Raw genomic sequence first — 21,197 nt, forward strand, 5'->3', positions numbered from 1 at the left:
TCTAATTTATCTAATTACTTTTGAGGCCCTGAAATGAAGGGATGGAGTTTAAAAAGTGCTTTAGTTCCTCACATTTTTATGCAATCATTTAATTCAACCCACTGAATTAACCACTTCAACCCTGCTAGCTGAAACCCCCTTAATGACCAGGCCACTTTTTACACTTCTGCACTACACTACTTTCACCGTTTATCGCACCGTCATGCAACTTACCACCCAAATTAATTTTACCTCATTTTCTTCTTACTAATAGAGCTTTATTTTGGTGGTATTTCATTGCTGCTGACATTTTTACTTTTTTTGTTATTAATCAAAATGTAACGATTTTTTTGCAAAAAAAAATGAAATTTTTCACTTTCAGCTGTAAAATTTTGCAAAAAAACGACATCCATATATAAATTTTTCACTAAATTTATTGTTCTAAATGTCTTTGATTAAAAAAAATGTTTGGGCAAAAAAAAAATGGTTTGGGTAAAAGTTATAGAGTTTACAAACTATGGTACAAAAATGTGAATTTCCACTTTTTGAAGCAGCTCTGACTTTCTGAGCACCTGTCATGTTTCCTGAGGTTCTACAATGCCCAAACCCCACAAATGACCCCATTTCGGAAAGTAGACACCCTAAGGTATTCACTGATGGGCATAGTGAGTTCATAGAACTTTTTATTTTTTGTGACAAGTTAGCGGAAAAAAATGATGATTTTAATTTTTTTTATTTTTCTTACAAAGTCTCATATTCCACTAACTTGCGACAAAAAAGAAAAAATTCTAGGAACTCGCCATGCCCCTCACGGAATACCTTGGGGTGTCTTCTTTCCAAAATGAGGTCACTTGTGGGGTAGTTATACTGCCCTGGCAATTTAGGGGCCCAAATGTGTGAGAAGTACTTTGCAATCAAAATGTGTAAAAAATGGCCATCGAAATCCGAAAGGTGCACTTTGCCCTTTGGCTGCAAAAAAGTGTCACACATCTGGTATCGCCGTACTCAGGAGAAGTGAGTATAACCATGCTGGGTGAGAGAAATATCTTGGCAAAAGACAACTTTTCCCATTTTTTTTATACAAAGTTGGCATTTGACCTAGATATTTTTCTCACCCAGCATGGGTATATGTAAAATGACACCCTAAAACACATTGCCCAACTTCTCCTGAGTACGGCGATACCAGATGTGTGACACTTTTTGCAGCCTAGATGCGCAAAGCGGCCCAAATTCCTTTTAGGAGGGCATTTTTAGACATTTGGATCCCAGACTTCTTCTCACGCTTTCGGGCCCCTAAAATTCCAGGGCAGTATAAATACCCCACATGTGACCCCATTTTGGAAAGAAGACACCCCAAGGTATTCAATGAGGGGCATGGCGAGTTCATAGAATTATTATTTTTTTTGGCACAAGTTAGCGGAAATTGATTTTTATTTTTTATTCTCACAAAGTCTCCCTTTCCGCTAACTTGGGACAAAAATTTCAATCTTTCATGGACTCAATATGCCCCTCACGGAATACCTTGGGGTGTCTTCTTTCCGAAATGGGGTCACATGTGGGGTATTTATACTGCCCTGGCATTTTAGGGGCCCTAAAGCGCGAGAAGAAGTCTGGAATATAAATGTCTAAAAATTTTTACGCATTTGGATTCCGTGAGGGGTATGGTGAGTTCATGTGAGATTTTATTTTTTGACACAAGTTAGTGGAATATGAGACTTAGTAAGAAGAAAAATAAAATAAAATTCCGCTAACTTGGGCCAAAAAAAATGTCTGAATGGAGCCTTACAGGGGGGTGATCAGGGAGTCTATATGGGGTGATCACCCCCCCTGTCATTGATCACCCCCCTGTAAGGCTCCATTCAGACGTCCGTATGCGTTTTGCGGATCCGATCCATGTATCATACGGATGTCTGAACGGAGCCTGACAGGGGGGTGATCAATGACAGGGGGGTGATCAGGGAGTCTATATGGGGTGATCAGGGGTTAATAAGTGACGGGGGGGGGTTGTGTAATGTAGTGTTTTGTGGTACTTTACACAGCTACCTGTGTCCTCTGGTGGTCGATCCAAACAAAAGGGACCACCAGAGGACCAGGTAGCAGGTATATTAGATGCTGTTATCAAAACAGCGTCTAATATACCTGTTAGGGGTTAAAAAAAATCACATGTCCAGCCTGCCAGCGAGCGATCGCCGCTGGCAGGCTGGAGATCCACTCGCTTACCTTCTGTTCCTGTGTGCGCACGTTCACAGGAAATCTCGGCCCTCGCAAGATGACGCGTATATGCAACACTCTGCGCAGGGCTGCCGCCTCCGGACCGCACATCTGCGTTAGGCGGTCCGGAGGCGGTTAAAGCTGATAGTCTGAACTTCAACTGCATTTGAATTGTTTTTTTCAAAATTCATTGTGGTAATGTACGGAACAAAAATTAGAAAAATGTTGTCTATGTCCAAATATTTATGGACCTAACTGTATTTTTTTTTTACCACTTTTACACACAGCTTTTTTGTAAGAAAAAATGTATTTGCGTCACCATTTTCTGGTAGGCATATTTTTATTTTTCTGGCGATCTTGGAGGATGAGGTAACTTTTTATTTTTTGGGGTATATAAGACTTTTGATTGCTCCAGTAACAGCCAGACCATTTTTGTTTCCGCTGGTATAGCTGAAAACATTAATGCCACTAAATTAACCCTTCCGATTGCAGAGGGAGGGGGCTCCTACGCTGGTTCTCCTACACTACTGTCAGTGCGAAACTGACAGTTCAGTGCAACACAATACAGCATGTATTGTACTGCATTGAAATGGGGATCACACCCTGAAAAGTCCCATAGTGGGACAAAAATAAAAAGTGTAAAAAAAATTAACAAAAAACAAGTTTCAAGTTAAATGTTACACGTTGGGTATCGCAGCATCCATAACAAATGGCTCTATAAAAATCTCATATGATCTACTCCCTTGGGTGAACGCCATAAAAAAAAAAAAAAAAGTCATTTTTGTCACCTTGCCTCACAAAAAAAAAAACTTAATACCAAGCGATCAAGAAGTTGTATGTACCCCAAAATGTTATCAATGCAAACGTTAACAACAAAATGAGCCCTAGGTTGTAGCCCTCGGGATGAAAATTCACTTATTATACAAAAGGTCATCCAGACAGTGATGTATATAAAACTCTTTTTTAATTCTACCTTTTAAAATTAAACCTACAGACGATTGATCATGAACAATTAAAACCATCAGGGACTGGCAATATGTCACTTGTAGTCTTGGAATTGCTGGGAGTACTGAGTGGGTGCTTTATTTGTCTGTGTGTTTATGGATATTATTACCACATTGTGTTATATGGAACAGACTCACATCCATCTATCATCATCCACAGTAGCCCCTTATAACAAATTAGCAATCAGGCAGCCACACTGTTTATTATAAGTCTGCACAACACTATTTGGCAGTTTTCTGCTCAATTCACTAGGTGCACACACAATGTGGCTGTCTGTATTACCACATATCAATTGTTCCCTGCCAGCGTTCATGTACTGTGGCTATTTGTATTACCACATTCAAATTGCTCACTTGCGGCCTTTATACACTGTGGCCATTTGTATCGCCTCATTCAAATAACTCACTGCCAGCGTTCATACAATGTGGCTATATATCACCACCTGCAGATTATTCGCTGCCAGTGTTCATATAATGTGGCTATTTGTCTCACCACGTACAAATTCACTGCTAGTGTTCACACAATCAAACGTAAAAACACAAATGCAATCGCACTCTGCCCTGCCTCTATGCTGGATGTTGAATGAGGCATTGGTGTACATTTTGGCCAAAGCGTAATAAGCCACTCACCACGTGAAGGTCGCCTCTGAGTGGTCCCTAACACTAGTTCCTACCTGTTATGGGCGATGACAGCCACACAAAGTCCAGGGAGCGCAGGTACAGCATGCATGCCAGGCACACTCTGCTTTTAACCCCGTCCGGTGCCATAACCGCTTCCATCGGATTCAGGGATGCAAGTACCAAAACGCATGCTGAGCCCACTATATACTTCTCCTGGAGCCAAATGGCTACTGGTAGGCTCACTTATACTGACTTTAAAACCAGCCTCCAGGGCCGACTAACTGGTCAGGTGTGCATGACTGCATGGAGATCACCACGCCTCCAATATATACTACAAAGAAAAAAATGTGGGGGTTCAGTCAGCACAACCCTGTATGCAGGTGCAGATAGCTATGGCGAAATACACATACAAACGTAAAAACACAAATGCAATCGCACTCTGCAACCAGCACTCTGCCCTGCCTCTATGCTGGATGTTGAATGAGGCATTGGTGTACATTTTGGCCAAAGCGTAATAAGCCACTCACCACGTCAAGGTCGCCTCTATGAGTGGTCCCTAACACTAGTTTCTACCTGTCATGGGCCATGACAGCCACACAAAGTCCAGGGAGCCTAACAGTAGCCATTTGGCTCCAGGAGAAGTATATAGTGGGATCAGCATGCATGTTAGTACATGCATCCCTGGATCCGATGGAAGCTGTAATGGCACCGGACGGGGTTAAAAGCAGAGTGTGCCTGGCGTGCATGCTGTACCTGCGCTCCCTGGACTTTGTGTGGCTGTCATGGCCCATAACAGGTAGGAACTAGTGTTAGGGTCCACTCCATATAACACAATGTGGTAATAATATCCATAAACACACAGACAAATAAAGCACCCACTCAGTCCTCCCAGCAATTCCAAGACCACAAGTGACATATTGCCAGTTCCTGATAGTTTTAATTGTTCATGATCTGTCGTCTGTAGGTTTAGTTTCAAAGGTACAATTAAAGAATTAGTTTTATATACATCAAAGGGATTTTTGTGGTCTGGATGACCTTTTGTATAATAAGTCAATGCAAACGTTACCACAGAAAACAAACCCCCACATGAGACCATTGCAAAATAAATAAATAAATATGGCTTTTCAGAAAATGGCAATATAAAAACAAGATTTTTCATTTTCAATAATGCTTTTACTTGATAAGACTTGCCAAAAAAAAAATATTACATGATCTACCACATAAGGTAAAAAAACAAACAAAAAAACTGCCAGAGCAGCTACTTTTTAGTCACCTCACTAAATAGGTAATATTGAGCAATCAAAAAGATGTACCGTATTTTTTGCCCTATTGAACTCACTGTTTCCCCCACTTTGGGGGAACAATGTTACTGTGTCTAATGGGGCAAAAACTAATGAGTTCTTCCATTATGCTCATGAGTTCCAGAGGATGGGGAAGTGGTGATTGCAGTGCATGCTCATCATGCTCTTTCTCTTTTTAACCCTGCAGTGTGACCAAACAGCAGTGTATAACCACATATGGTAGTACATATGTTGTTGTATTCAGAAGAAAATGGGTAACAAATTGTGTTGTCCCTTTTCTCCTGTTATCGCTTGTGAAAATGAAAAATCTGGGGCTAAACCAACATTTCACTAGAAAAAATGAAATTTTTCATGGCTAAGCGTTCCTAAATTCTGTGAAACACCTGTTGTCTCAAAGTGCTCACTACACTCCTTAAAAATTTCTGTGGGGGTGTAATTTTCAAAATTGGGTCACTTTTTGGGGGTTTTGTACTGTAGTGTTTCTGCAAATGTGACATGGTGCCCAAAAACCTTGCCAGAAAAATCTTCCCTCCAAAGCATATTGTGCTCTGTCCCTTTTGATTACTGTGGCACACCCACGTGAAGTGTCACTGTATTCAGTCGAAATTGTGTAAAACAAATTGTGCGGTCTTTTGTTTTTTAAATCATGTTACCCCTTGTGGGGCTAAAGCAACATTGTATTGGAAAAAAATAAAAGGTTTCATTTTCAAAGCCAAATGTTTCTAAATTCTAAGAAATGTCATGGTGCCAGAAAACCATAAAAAAATAAATAAATCTGCCCTCCAAAAACTATATGGTGGTCCTTCCTTTCTGATACCTGTTGAGTACTCAAACAGAAGATACAAATACACATGGGATGTTTCTGTGTACTACAAATTGCTTAACAAAATTGTTGTTTCTTAAGTGATTCTAAATTGTATTGTATGTCTGTTTGCTCAAACCGGTCACTGCACCCCTCAATAAAATCCTTTAGGAGTGTGGTTTCTAAAATGGGGTCACTTATGAGAGGTTTCTACTGTAGGAGTACCTTAGGTTCTCTTCAAATGTGACATGGCACCCAAAAACTATTCTAGCAAAATCTGCTCTCCAAAAACGATATGGTGCTCTTTCCCTTCTGAGCCCTACATTGTGCTCTTGCAGCAGTTTATGCACACAAATGGGGTATTTCTGTAAGCTGCAGAATCATTGTAATAAATGTTGAAGTTTGTTTTGCTGTTAACACTTGCTGCTTTACTGGAAAATATGAATTCAAAAGGAAATTCTGAAACTTTTGAATTTCATCTCCCTTTTTCTTTTAAAGGGGTTGTCCGAGTTATGTAAAAAAAAGATATAGCAATGTAAATCTGATGGTCAGCGATATATACGTAAGCCAAGCAAGTTTTAGGCAAAGCAATATCTATTTCCTCATTTCCCTGGTTCTATTCTGGCCCTTGTATGTGTAGAACTACAAATCCCAGCTGTATAATGACACTGCTAAGAGAGTGAATACAAGTACTGCCCTGAGTGACATGTCTGCCTGCTGGGAGACTCAGCAGCATGTTGTATGTATAGAACTACAAGTCCTAGCTGTACAATGACACTGCTAATGCACACAGGATCTTCCCCCTACCTGCAATGCTCTGTAGAACTTCTCTTTCAGCTCCTGTGTCCAGCATTTGTCTCCTTACTGCCTGCAGTTACACACTAAACACTTCAGCCCTGAGTCTGTGCAGCTGAAGGGGTTAAGAATCTTGGGAGAGCAATAAGAAGCAGCCAACAGTGCAGGGGGCGTGGCCAGCACAGTGATGAGAGTGCAGGGGGCGTGGCCAGCACATTGACGTCTGGTGTACAGATCTCTCAGGCTTGTGCAGGAACATTATCAGAGTAGGGAGAGAAGCTGACATCACAGGTCATGTGACCCTCAGTGAAATCTGAGGAACCAGCCACTGGAGATAAAGTGAGTTAATTGGAAAGCTGTTACATTTGCCTAGTTAGAAACATAGAATAAAAAAAATAACTTGACAACCCCTTTAATGCTTGTGGAGAACCTAAAGGGATAACAGAGTTTGTAAAATCAGTTTTAAATTATTTGAGGGGAATAGGTTCTAAGATTGAGTCATTTGTGGGCTATTTCTACGATGTAAGCCCCACAAAGTGACCTTATACCTGAATTGGACCTTAAAAAAAGTGGGTTGAAAGCCTTCTAAAAAATAAAAAATAAAATACAAAATGGTGCCAAAATAAAGTAGACATATGGTGAATGTAAAGTAATCTATTTCATGAGTTATTACTATCCGTCTTAAACGCATAGAAATTCACATTCAGAATATAGTGAATTTTTCCAAATTTTCAATAAATTGGGGATTTTTTTAAAATAAATAAAGGTAAATCATATTGAGAATAATTGACACAAGAAAACACTCTCAGAATCACTTGTATACCTACAGTGCTGCCCATAATTATTCATACCCCAGGCAATCTTTTACTTAGTTACTTTTATTCAACCAGCAAGTAATTTTTTTACGGGAAATGACATGGGTATCTCCCAAAAGATAATAAAACTATGTACAAGAGGCATTATTATGGGAAAAAAAAATTCTCAGCTTTTTTTTTTACATTTAAGCAAAAAGTGTCCAATCCAAAATTATTCATACCCTTCTCAATAATCAATAGAAAAGCCTTTATTGGCTATTACAGCAATCAAACGCTTCCTATAATTGCAGACCAGCTTTTTGCATGTCTCCACAGGTATTTTTGCCCATTAATCTCTAGCAATGAGCTCCAAATTTTTCAGGTTGGATGGTCTTCTTGCCATCAACCTGATCTTTAGCTCCCTCCACAGATTCTCAATTGGATTCAAGTATGGACTCTGGCTGGGCCACTCCAAAATGTTAATGTTGTTGTCTGCTAACTATTTCTTCACCACTTTTGCTGTGTGTTTTGGGTCATTGTCATGCTGAAATGTCCATTGGTGCCCAAGGCCAAGTTTCTCTGCAGACTGCCTAGCGTTATTGTTGAGAATCCCCTTTTTCCATGGAGCTGTTTACTGTGATTAGGTTCCCTGGTCCATTGGCTGAAAAACACCCCCCAAAGCATTAGGGTCCCACCACCATGTTTGACAGTGGTGATGGTGTTCTTTGGGTTGAAGGATTCTCCTTTTTTACGCCAAATGAAGACAATCAGTTCGATTGTCTGCCTTGAGACCAAACAATACATTTTTGTTTCATCTGACCATAACACACAAGACCAGAAGTCGTCGTCTTTGTGCAGATGAGCTTTTGCAAAGGCCAAGCGAGCTTTTGTGTGCCTTATCTGGAGAAGTGTAACCCAGTAGTGTGCAGTCAGTTCGATTGTCTGCCTTGAGACATTGCCACCAGCAGATCCCAGATTCACCAGGATGGCCTTGGTGGTGATCCTTGGATTCTTTTTCACCTCTCTATCCTCCTGGCCAGCACAGGTGTCACTTTTGGCTTCCGACCACATCCTCTGGGATTTTCCACAGTGCGGGACTTCTTGTATTTTTTGCTCAAATGTAAATAAAAGCTGTGAAATGTTTATTTTTTTCCACAATAATGCCTCTTGTACATCGTCTTATTCTCTTTTGGGAGACAGCTATGTCATTTACCATCAAAAAATTACTTGCTGGTTGAATAAAAGTAACTTTAAGTCAAAATTTGCCAGGGGGTATGAATAATTATGGGCAAGCACTGTAAAAGCATTCCAAAGTTATTACCACATAAACTGAAACATGTCAGAATTGTAAAATGTGGCTTGGTCCTTACAGTGAAAACTGGCTTGGTCTTGGAGAGGTTATGAGGCTTCTCCTAGTAAATTAAGCAAATCTCATTCAAGCACAAAGTAGATCTGGTGTATGAAATGCGAGTTTTGCTAAATTCGCGCCATTATTTGACCATATGACTTTAAATATCACACAGTAATGCTCCATTCAGATGTCCGTAGTGCATTACGGATCCGCAATACACCCTGCTGGCACCCCCATAAAAATGCCTATTCTTGTCCGCAATTGCGGACAAGAATAGGACATGCTTATTTTTTTCCGGAGCTGCGGACTGGAAGATCGGGGAAGCGCTCCGGAAATGCTGATGTGGACAGCACAGCGCATTCTGATACGGATGCGGACCCATTCTATGGACGTCTGAATGGAGCCTAAAACTGAAATAAAAGGTGTATCACAATCTCTAATCTATAATATACCAATAAAGTGACTTCAGGCATCAGTGTTAAACCAACCACATGATAACTGCTTTTGATATTTTTAAGGTTGTCTGCTTTATTTCATCCCTTTGTCAAGAAGACTCCCCATCACATGTGAAGTTTGCAGTTTTACACTTTTTATCACGTCTTGGAAGAATTATTATAACTCAGGAGGTCCAGGTAGCTTTTGCATAAAATTTTATTACATTCTTATCACATTCTTATCACAACTGTTCCAACTCTTAGGTCCCTTGCAGACGAGCGTGTCCGGATTAGGTCCGGATGCATCCCTGTGCATTGCGGCAAACCCGCAAGAGTAGGTATGCAATTGCATTCAGTTTTGATTGCGTTCCGTTGTTCAGTTTTTATCGCACGGGCGCAATGCGTTTTGCACGCGCGTGATAAAAAACTGAATGTGGTACCCAGACCCGAACTTCTTCACAGAAGTTCAGGTTTGGGTTCAAGGTTGTATAGATTGTATTATTTCCCCTTATAACATGGTTATAATAGAAAATAATAGCATTCTGAATAGTACAATAGGGCTTGAGGGGTTAAATTTTTTTTTAACTCACCTTAATCCACTTGTTCGCGCAGCCGGCATCTCTTCTGTCTTCTTTTGGGAGGAATAGAACCTTTGATGACTTAACTACGCTCATCACATGGTCCATCACACAATCTTTTACCATGGTGATGGATCATGTGACAGACCATGTGATGAACGTAGTGACGTCATCAAAGGTCCTATTCCTCACAAAAGAAGACAGAAGAGATGCCGGCTGCGCGAACAAGTGGATTAAGGTGAGTTAATTTTATTTTATTTTTTTAACCCCTCCAGCCCTATTGTACTATACATTCTGTATTCAGAATGCTATTATTTTCCCTTATAACCATGTTATAAGGGAAAATAATAATGATAGAGTCCCCATCCCGATCGTCACCTAGCAACCGTGGGTGAAAATCGCACCGCATCCGCACTTGCTTGCGGATGCTTGCGATTTTCACGCAACCCCATTCATTTCTATGGGACCTGCGTTACATGAAAAATGCACAAAGAGGAGCATGCTGTGATTTTCACGCGACGCACAAGTGATGAGTGAAAATCACCGCTCATGTGCACAGCTCCATAGAAATTAATGGGTTCGGATTCAGTGCGGGTGCAATGCGTTCACCTCATGCATATCACCCGCGCGGAAATCTCGCCCGTGTCAAAGGGGCCTTAGAAGTAATCCCTGCCTCCTCAGCTGAGACATACAATACTGTGCAAAAGTTTTAAATAGCTGTGGAAAAATGCTGCAAATTAAGAATGCTTTCAAAAATAGAAGTGTTAATAGTTCATTTTTGTCTTAAAGTGCAAAGTGAATGAACAAAAGATAAATCTAAATAAAATCTATATCTGCTGTGACCACCATTTGCCTTTAAAACAGCATCAGTTCTTCTAGGTACACTTGCACACAGTTTTTGAAGGAACTCAGCAGAAAGATTGTTCCAAACATCTCAGAGAACTAACCACAGATCTTCTGTGGATGTAGACTTGCTGAAATCCTTTTGTGTCTTCATGGACTTCCAGACAGACTCTATGTTGAGGACAGGGATTTGTGGGGCCTTACTGCTGTGCACTAGATTTTAAGAAAATGACATTGGAGATTTGGTCAGGATTAATGGTGTTCTCAATGCTTAGAAATACAGGCAGGTAGTTATTCATCATGCAATACCATCAGGGAGGTGTAGGATTGGCTAAGAGTTTATTCTGCCAATGTCATTGAGAACTATCTCCGTGTAAGCCTACATCCACAGAAACCCTATTATTAATTCTCCAAGATATCGGGAGCAAACTCTCTGCCAAATTCCTTCAAAAACTGTGTCCAACTGTACCTAGAAGAATTGATGCTGTTGTGAAGGCAAACAGTGGTCACACTAAATATTGATTTGATTTTCATTTCTCTTTTGTTCTTTTACTTTGCATAATATAAAAAAACTATTTACACTTCTATTTTTGCCTACACCTGCCTAAAATGTTTTTACAGTTCTGTATGCATCTTCAGAATGCAAAAAAATAGTTGTAATACCTTTCACTGTGTTCCAAATTAAAAAATAAATTTAGTCTTACTGTGAGCATGACATTATGGTAATAATGTGCATAGAATATTTCCCAAATATGCTGTATTAAGTATTATGATTTACAATAGTGCTTAGAAATGCTAATTGCATTTTTATTTTTTTATTTTTAATTTATTTATCTTTTTTAGGTTTCAGTACTGTCAAAAGTTTCTGGATTATTTTCACTTCTTCTTGCAGATCAAACATGGATTATTAAACAACATGCATTAGAAGCCTTCACTCAATTTGCTGAGGTATTTGCAAAGCCAATGTATTATTTTATTATGTACCTTTCTTTGATGATAGCAATGAATTGTCAAGTGTTCTGTCCCCAGTGCACATTGTCAATTGCAAGGGTGACATTTTATTGACGCTAAGAGATGGAGACCACTCACCTGATAGTTCACTGGTATAGGGTGCCAGAATTATTTGCAATGATTGCAGCAGAATTAGAAAAGCTGAATGTAAAAGAAGAAGAATCAACTCGGTGATGATTCAGCTGCTAAGGTAATTAGCATGTTGTATTTCCATAACGAGTAGTAACAAGTGACATGTCCTCTTTAAACCGTAAAGAAACAGTTAAGTAAATAAAAATATTAAAGGCATGAGAAATGAATCTGAAGTTAGTTTTAACCCCTTATGGTTTTGGTAATTAAGGCTTAGCATTTTTGTTTAAGTAAATAAAATCAAATGGCCGATTCTCCAGAAATCCTGTAAGACAACGTATTAAAATATTGCCATCAATATATAGTTAATCAGGAACATTAAAATCATATCGCCAATAACGTATAATCCTGGTCCACATTTCCACTGCTGGGTCCTCACGGTTGGAATCTCAATAATTATATAACACAACTGGTGTAATATGTGATCTGAATTTGCTCCTGTATAGCGTAAATCATTCTCAATTGGCTGATAGTTTGTAACAATGACTCACTGATGTTTTACAGCGAATACCGATGGTTACAATTCAGACTAGCAACTTTCATGCTTAGATATGTGCAAATTAAATGAATACAGATGACGTTGTGCCCCATATTATGTTGAAATAAAGTTGAATTTTATTTACATGCTGGATCAATAAAACTTATTTTCTGCAGTAGCAACTTCTGAACATATAAAGTTTGTTAATGATTGTCTATGTTTGGTGAGCTGGCTTTTTCTACTTTGACTTTGAATCTTGTTCAGCCGTGCATACTGACTCTTTAAATTTATGATCGGATATTACTATTAGATATGTCTCAAATTTACTCTATCCCCTGCACCATTTTGTATTTGTTTTAAAATTGAGGCATACAAAGGCAAAAGTAGACCAGACAAAGTGATGACAGTATCTGGAGACGATAATAGAGACAAGCCAGCTACACCTGGACTTGGTTTACAAAATTCTCATATTAGAGAGACTGATGTCTAGTGATACCAGAGTATGGTGCGATTAAACCACATTCCAAAAATATATACAAAAAATAAAAAAATAATTCTACTTTTATATAGTCACAGGAATTTGTGATAGAACTGAATTAAATCCTCAGTTAATGGTGCTTAAATCTCATGAGATTTGTGAGACATGAGGATATCAAACTTAATGCGATCCATACTGAAATTGATTCCCTATAAACTGCTGTTGAGAATATGAAAAATCTATTGCAAAATCAAATTCTCCGTCCCCTACTTTAAATTTTGGCCACTATGATTACCTCTGGAGGGAAGTACAGTACAGACCAAAAGTTTGGACACACCTTCTCATTCAAAGAGTTTTCTTTATTTTCATGACTATGAAAATTGTAGATTCACACTGAAGGCATCAAAACTATGAATTAACACATATGGAATTATATACATAACAAAAAAGTGTGAAAAACTGAAAATATGTCATATTCTAGGTTGCTTTGATTACTGCTTTGCAGACTCTTGGCATTCTTTTGATGAGCTTCAAGAGGTAGTCACCTGAAATGGTCTTCCAACAGTCTTGAAGGAGTTCCCAGAGATGCTTAGCACTTGTTGGCCCTTTTGCCTTCACTCTGCGGTCCAGCTCACCCCAAACCATCTCAATTGGGTTCAGGTCCGGTGACTGTGGAGGCCAGGTCATCTGGCGCAGCACCCCATCACTCTCCTTCATGGTCAAATAGCCCTTACACAGCCTGGAGGTGTGTTTGGGGTGATTGTCCTGTTGAAAAATAAATGATGGTCCAACTAAATGCAAACCAGATGGAATAGCATGCTGCTGCAAGATGCTGTGGTAGCCATGCTGGTTCAGTATGCCTTCAATTTTGAATAAATCCCCAACAGTGTCACCAGCAAAGCACCCCCACACCATCACACCTCCTCCTCCATGCTTCACGGTGGGAACCAGGCATGTAGAGTCCATCCATTCACCTTTTCTGCATCGCACAAAGACTCGGTGGTTGGAACCAAAGATCTCAAATTTGGACTCATCAGACCAAAGCACAGATTTCCACTGGTCTAATGTCCATTCCTTGTGTTCTTTAGCCGAAATAAGTCTCTTCTGCTTGTTGCCTGTCCTTAGCAGTGGTTTCCTAGCAGATATTCTACCATGAAGGCCTGATTCACACAGTCTTCTCTTAACAGTTGTTCTAGAGATGTGTCTGCTGCTAGAACTCTGTGTGGCATTGACCTGGTCTCTAATCTGAGCTGCTGTTAACCTACGATTTCTGAGGCTGGTGACTCGGATGAACTTATCCTCCGCAGCAGAGGTGACTCTTGGTCTTCCTTTCCTGGGGCGGTCCGCATGTGAGCCAGTTTCTTTGTAGTGCTTGATGGTTTTTGTGACTGCACGTGGGGACACTTTTAAAGTTTTCCCTATTTTTCGGACTGGCTGACCTTCATTTCTTAAAGTAATGATGGCCACTCGATTTTCTTTGCTTAGCTGCTTTTTTGTTGCCATAATACAAATTCTATTCAGTAGGACTATCAGCTGTGTATCCACCTGACTTCTCCACAACGCAACTGATGGTCCCAACCCCATTTATAAGGCAAGAAACCCCACTTATTAAATCTGACAGGGCACACCTGTGAAGTGAAAACCATTTCAGGTGACTACCTCTTGAAGCTCATCAAGAGAATGCCAAGAGTGTGCAAAGCAGTAATCAAAGCAAAAGGTGGCTACTTTGAAGAACCTAGAATATGACATATTTTCAGTTGTTTCACACTTTTTTTGTCATGTATATAATTCCACATGTGTTAATTCATAGTTTTGATACCTTCAGTGTGAATCTTCAATTTTCATAGTCATGAAAATAAAGAAAACTCTTTGAATGAGAAGGTGTGTCCAAACTTTTGGTCTGTACTGTATATTCAACCAGACCATTGACTGGAACTAAAATCAAGTCTCTGGGGATTATATAATTGTATATGTCAACTGTATATATTTATCTCCCTATGTTGGAAAAGGGCACAATTGATACTGCAGTTACAATTATCTCAAATAAATCTAGATCCTACAAAGAACAATATGGTCTTTTTGAATAAATATTTATATGGCTAATTAGTTGCCTAATATCCAGACAGAAATGTATACTATACTAGAGATTCAGGATTAATCTGTCTGGAAGAAATCGGCGTCAAGGTTCAGAATTGAAGTAAGATCAGGTCCTATTTTTCCTCTGATCTCTGCTCGTGTCTTTGTCATCTTGTTGTGGATCCCCTGTGTGTCCCCTCATGCTATCTTTATCCCTCTCCTAAAAAGTGGCTTGACCGGATTTTCCATGTGACTAATTACATCATTTTGTATTTTTTTCAATACTTGCCACCTACTTATTACCATCACATGAACTAGGGTTCAATTAAAAATGTGTGTAATTACAATCAAATCTTCTATTTTCTTTTAATTTGACAAAAAACATAACCTTTGACCAAAGTCTGAGACATAATTTTAAATAAGATAAGAAAGACACCGATGTATACCAACTGTCATACATCTCGATATACGATTTTAAACAAACTCTACCTCACCACTTGATTTCCTTACCTTCACATTCTTTAGACACTTAACAATATATGTCCCACTTAATTCTATATACTCAATGGATATATTCAGACTACTGAATTATACTTGATTTCAGTTTCTTAAACATAAACATATATAATATCGCTATACAATCACGATATAGCTACGACGATTATTACAATGAATATTAAAGTTATATTCTTTCTATGTATTGAGGAAAAAAAAATCTTTAAACATTTCCTTTCTTGTTATCGCTCTAAAGGCAAGAAACATCTTAATGGTATCTGTCTGACTTCCCACAATTTACAACCTGAGAATGTTTATATAAAGATTCATGACTTTCTATGCAATTCTCTGTCTGGGAAATTCAACTCACTTTGACCATAGAGCAATCAAACAACATGGCTACCATAATGTTCATGTACAAATCTGTAATGTGATTTGTATAGGCCTTAACCGTAGGGATTCCTTCCTGCTCAATTTTTTTCTGACATAATTCACCACTAAAAAGGCTGTTATTTTGTTACTACACCGCAACAACGGCTAATACGCCCTTTTTTCCCCACTAATACACAATAAAAAAGGCTTTAGAACATATAACTGCACTGCTGAACGGCAAATAAGCCCTTTTCCCCCACTAATATACCCAAAAAAAGCCTTTAGAGCTTATAACTGCACAGCTGAACGTCTAATAAGCCTTTTTTTTCCCCTAATACACCCCCAAAAAGGCTATACTTCTAATGATCTTCCCCTGAACTTCTATTCAGCCAAAAAAAAAATGTATTTTCTACCACTTTCCCTAGCGCCTGCTAACGTCTCTCCCTGCACTAAGTACACTGGAAAATGGCTGAAGCCAAGATGGCTGAGGCTATTTATAGGGCTGTGACATCACGGGGCTGTCTGGCTGCTGATTGGCTGAATGCATAGCCTTGTGGGTGATCTCTCGTTCCCAGAGTTCTTTGCTACATGTCCTAACACTGCACGTTTTAGGAAAAAAACGTTTTTCCTGAATAAAATAAACATGTCCTAACACTGCAGCCGTTTTACGAAAAAATGTGATTCGTTACCACGAAGCGTGAGGAAATTCGGATTCGGTGCAAATAAAATTTTTCCTGAAATTCGGATGGAATTCCACTTTGTCAACTTAGATTCACTGATCTCTACACAGGACCATTGGCTGTTTTGTGGTCCACAAATTGCAGATCTAGAACTTAGAATTTTGCAGAACAGAACGGCCAGCCCCTTATAGAACGCACAATAATAGGGCATGTTCTACTTAAATTATAATATTTTTTTTTTGCAGAATGGCCATGCAGACATACGAACTCAGAATGCACATTTCATGAGTCATTTCAGTTTTTTTGCCAGTTTTTTTTTTGTTGCAGCCATTGAAGTGAATAGTTCCGCATATGGGCCGCAAAGAAAACTGTACGGACACCGAAAAATATATGCTCATGTGCTTGAGCCCTTAATGGTGCACAACACTATCAGTATTCATTTGTTTAGCAGTCTGGATGCAATTCACTTTTATACAGGACCTTCTAAAAAAATTAGCATATATTGATAAAGTTAATTATTTTCTGTAATGTACTGATAAACATTAGACTTTCATATATTTTAGATTCATTACACACAACTGAAGTAGTTCAAGCCTTTTATTGTTTTAATATTGATGATTTTGGCATACAGCTCATGAAAACCCCAAATTTCTATCTAAAAAAATTAGCATATTTAATCCGACCAATAAAAGAAAAGTGTTTTTAATACCAAAAAAGTCAACCTTCAAATAATTATGTTCAGTTATGCACTCAATACTTGGTCGGGAATCCTTTTGCAGAAATGACTGCTTCAATGCGGCGTGGCATGGAGGCAATCAGCCTGTGGCACTGCTGAGGTGTTATGGAGGCCCAGGATGCTTCGATAGCGGCCTTAAGCTCATCCAGAGTGTTGGGTCTTGCGTCTCTCAACTTTCTCTTCCCAATATCCCACAGATTCTCTATGGGGTTCAGGTCAGGAGAGTTGACAGGCCAATTGAGCACAGTAATACCATGGTCAGTAAACCATTTACCAGTGGTTTTGGCACTGTAAGCAGGTGCCAGGTCGTGCTGAAAAATGAAATCTTCATCTCCATAAAGCTTTTCAGCAGATGGAAGCATGAAGTGCTCCAAAATCTCCTGATAGCTAGCTGCATTGACCCTGCCCTTGATAAAACACAGTGGACCAACACCAGCAGCTGACATGGCACCCAGACCATCACTGACTGTGGGTACTTGACACTGGACTTCAGGCATTTTGGCATTTCCCTCTCCCCAGTCTTCCTCCAGACTCTGGCACCTTGATTTCCGAATGACATGCAAAATTTGCTTTCATCTGAAAAAAGTACTTTGGACCACTGAGCAACAGTCCAGTGCTGCTTCTCTGTAGCCCAGGTCAGGCGCTTCTGCTGCTGTTTCTGGTTCAAAAGTGGCTTGACCTGGGGAATGCGGCACCTGTAGCCCATTTCCTGCACACGCCTGTACACGGTGACTCTGAATGTTTCTACTCCAGACTCAGTCCACTGCTTCCGCAGGTCCCCCAAGGTCTGTAATCGGTCCTTCTCCACAACCTTCCTCAGGGTCCGGTCACCTCTTCTCGTTGTGCAGCATTTTCTGCCACACTTTTTCCTTCCCACAGACTTCCCACTGAGGTGCCTTGATACAGCACTCTGGGAACAGCTTATTCGTTCAGTTTCAATTTCTTTCTGTGTCTTACCCTCTTGCTTGAGGGTGTCAATGATGGCCTTCTGGACAGCAGCCAGGCCGGCATTCTTACCCATGAGTGCGGTTTTGAGTAATGAACCAGGCTGGGAGTTTTTAAAAGCCTCAGGAGTCTTTTGCAGGTGTTTAGAGTTAATTAGTTGATTCAGATGATTAGGTTAATGGCTCGTTTAGAGAACCTTTTCATGATATGCAAATTTTTTTAGATAGGAATTTTGGTTTTAGATAGGAATTTTGGGTTTTCATGAGCTGTATGCCAAAATCATCAATATTAAAACAATAAAAGGCTTGAACTACTTCAGTTGTGTGTAATGCATCTAAAATATATGAAAGTCTAATGTTTATCAGTAAATTACAGAAAATAATGAACTTTATCACAATATGCAAATTTTTTTAGAAGGACCTGTATATTGACTTATTAGTGTATATCATCAATTTTTGGAAACCAGCGATATATATAATAGTGAATGTCGAAAAATAAACAGCAGCACTCATTTTACAATGAATGTAAAGCGAAAAAATTAAGGCAGCACTCCGGTCTTCTGGTGAATAATTGAATACTTTATTACACCCAACAGCAATGCAGCATTTCAGCTCTCTCAATGGAGCTTTTCTCAAGCTAGTGATAATAGTGCTCCAAACACATTTAAATACAGCTGACTAGATAAGTGTTTCTTAATTGGTAATAAACATATTAACATGATTACAAGGTGAATAACATGATTATAAATCAAATTCTGAACCATTAAAATAAAAATAAAAACATCAAGTGCTTACAGCGATGACAATAACATACAGTCCTGATCAAAAGTTTAAGACCACTTGAAAAATGGCAAAAAAAATATCACATTTAGGATCTTAACAAGGTTCCAATTAGAGCTTCAACATGCAACAAGAAGAAATGGGAGTGAGACAAAACATTTTTTGAGCATTCAATTTAATAAACTAAAACAGGCTGTTTTTCAGCGGATGAAAAGTTTAGGACCACAACTCCTCCCCAAAAAAAAGAAACCCCCCCCAAAAACAGAAATCCAACTTCCAAACATGAACTCAGTAATGAGTAGCTCTGCTGTTTCGGCATGCTTGATGCAAGCGTTTCCATGAGGTGAGTAGGAACATTACTCCAAGTGGTGAAGACTGCTGCATGAAGGCCATCTACTGTCTGGAACTGTTGTCCATTTTTGTAAACTTCCCTTGCCATCCATCCCCAAAGGTTCTCAATTGGATTTAGATCAGGGCAACATGCAGGATGGGCCAAAAGAGTGATGTTATTCTCCTGGAAGAAGTCCCTTGTCCTGCGGGCATTGTACTGTAGCGTTCTCCTGTTGAAAAACCCAGTCGTTACCACACAGACGAGGGCCTTCAGTCATGAAGAATGCTCTCTGCAGCTCTCTGCAGCATCTGCAGGGGCGCCAAAGGGACGCTGGCTATGTAGCCAGCATCTGTTTGACGCCCCTGCACTTCCTGAAGCTCCATTGTTCCACTGAAGGAAAAAGCACCCCAGACCATTATGGCACCCTCTCCACTGTGGTGTGTAGAAAACATCTCAGGTGGGATCTGCTTGTCATGCCAGTAATGTTGGAAACCATCAGGACCATCAAGGTTAAAATTTTTCCCATCAGAGAATAAAACTTTCTTCCACCTTTGAATGTCCCATGTTTGGTGCTCTCTTGCAAAGTCCAAACTAGCAGTTCTGTGGCGTTCAAGAAACGAGGTCTTTGAAGACGTTTTTTCTTTTTGAAGCCCTTCAGTTTCAGATGCCGTCTGATGGTTATGGGGCTGCAGTCAGCACCAGTAAGAGCCTTAATTTGGGTCGTGGATCGTCCAGTGTCTTGACGGACAGCCAATTGGATCCTCTGGCTCAGTGCTGATGAAATATTTTTGGGTCTTCCACTTGACTTTTTTGTTCCATAACCCTCAGGATCATTTAAGAAATTCCAAATGACTGTCTTACTGCGTCCCACCTCAGCACTGATGGCGTACTGTGAGAGACCGTGCTTATGCAGTTCAAAAACCCGACCACGTTCAAAATGGGAGAGTTTTTTTGCCTTTGCCATCACAACGTGTGACTACCTGACAGAGAATGACAATGAATCCACATCTTTGCACAGATTTGGCCTTTGACCGTTATTTTCAATTAATTGAATGCTCAAAAAATGATCCAACAATGTTAAATATGATTTTTTGCCATTTTTCAAGTGGTCTTAAACTTTTGATCAGGACTGTATTAATGCATTATCTCACGTCCATATTACTATGTATATTCTATAATTGCATATTATTATTTCATTATTAACTAATCAGGTGCTCCTGTGTAAAATGTGTAATAAAAAATAGAAAGGACAAACCCCCACATGATCGAATCCATGTGCTGTGCCAGTTGAAGTCCCATGATGTGTATTGCGCATGCTCCGGCAACATGTCCCGCGCCTGTGCATAACACTTACAACTTTAATTGAACCTATTAGACAGTGCGCACGCTCCGGTACAGATCCTGCCGACGCATACCACGCGCCTGTGCATTAATCAAAGGATTTTTGCCCACACTAGACATGCCCCGTCTTTTGCGGCAAACCCTACTACGGATGACTATGGATCAGGCTGTCCTATTCATACATGGAAAGAAAACCTGACACATTCAGCAAATGGTGCAGTTATTGTACAGTTCGGAGGTACAAACTATACACAATATGCTAGAAATAATGTAGCAAAAACCGCAACCTCTCTCTCTCTCTCCATATAAATATATATATATATATATATATGATTTAAGTAATATGAGAATTGAAATACAGCACCTACCTACCAACTATTATTGAATGCAGCAACAGGTCCTGGTAAGCAGTTAACAACATATTCTGCTTAATCACTTTGCACAATAACTGCACCATTTGCTGAATGTGTCGGTTGAGAGTGGCGAAACCACCTGACAATTATTGCGCTTTCTATAAGAAATGACAAGCAACATGTCCCGCACCTGTTCAAAACACTTACAACTTTCATTCTCCCTGTCAGACAGTGCGCATGCACTGGTACGGATCCTGCCCATGCAGAAATTCAACATACT

At 39.6% G+C, this 21,197-nt stretch overlaps 1 protein-coding gene across 4 annotated transcripts in view; it reads left to right on the top strand.

Moving 5' to 3' along the window:
• The window catches only part of C7H1orf112 (chromosome 7 C1orf112 homolog), a 674,745-nt gene that overhangs the window by 572,749 nt on the left and 80,799 nt on the right, over positions 1–21,197 (top strand). For 3 of the 4 annotated variants that reach the window (XM_044302156.1, XM_044302158.1, XM_044302157.1), the window contains 2 exons: positions 9,377–9,490; positions 11,557–11,661. In XM_044302156.1, coding sequence (XP_044158091.1) covers positions 9,377–9,490; positions 11,557–11,661 — 219 coding nt within the window. The remainder of the gene's footprint in view (positions 1–9,376; positions 9,491–11,556; positions 11,662–21,197) is intronic. The other variant, XR_006390915.1, reaches the window with a different exon arrangement.

The sequence above is a fragment of the Bufo gargarizans genome, chromosome 7, assembly GCF_014858855.1.
Source record: "Bufo gargarizans isolate SCDJY-AF-19 chromosome 7, ASM1485885v1, whole genome shotgun sequence".
Lineage (NCBI taxonomy): Eukaryota > Metazoa > Chordata > Amphibia > Anura > Bufonidae > Bufo > Bufo gargarizans.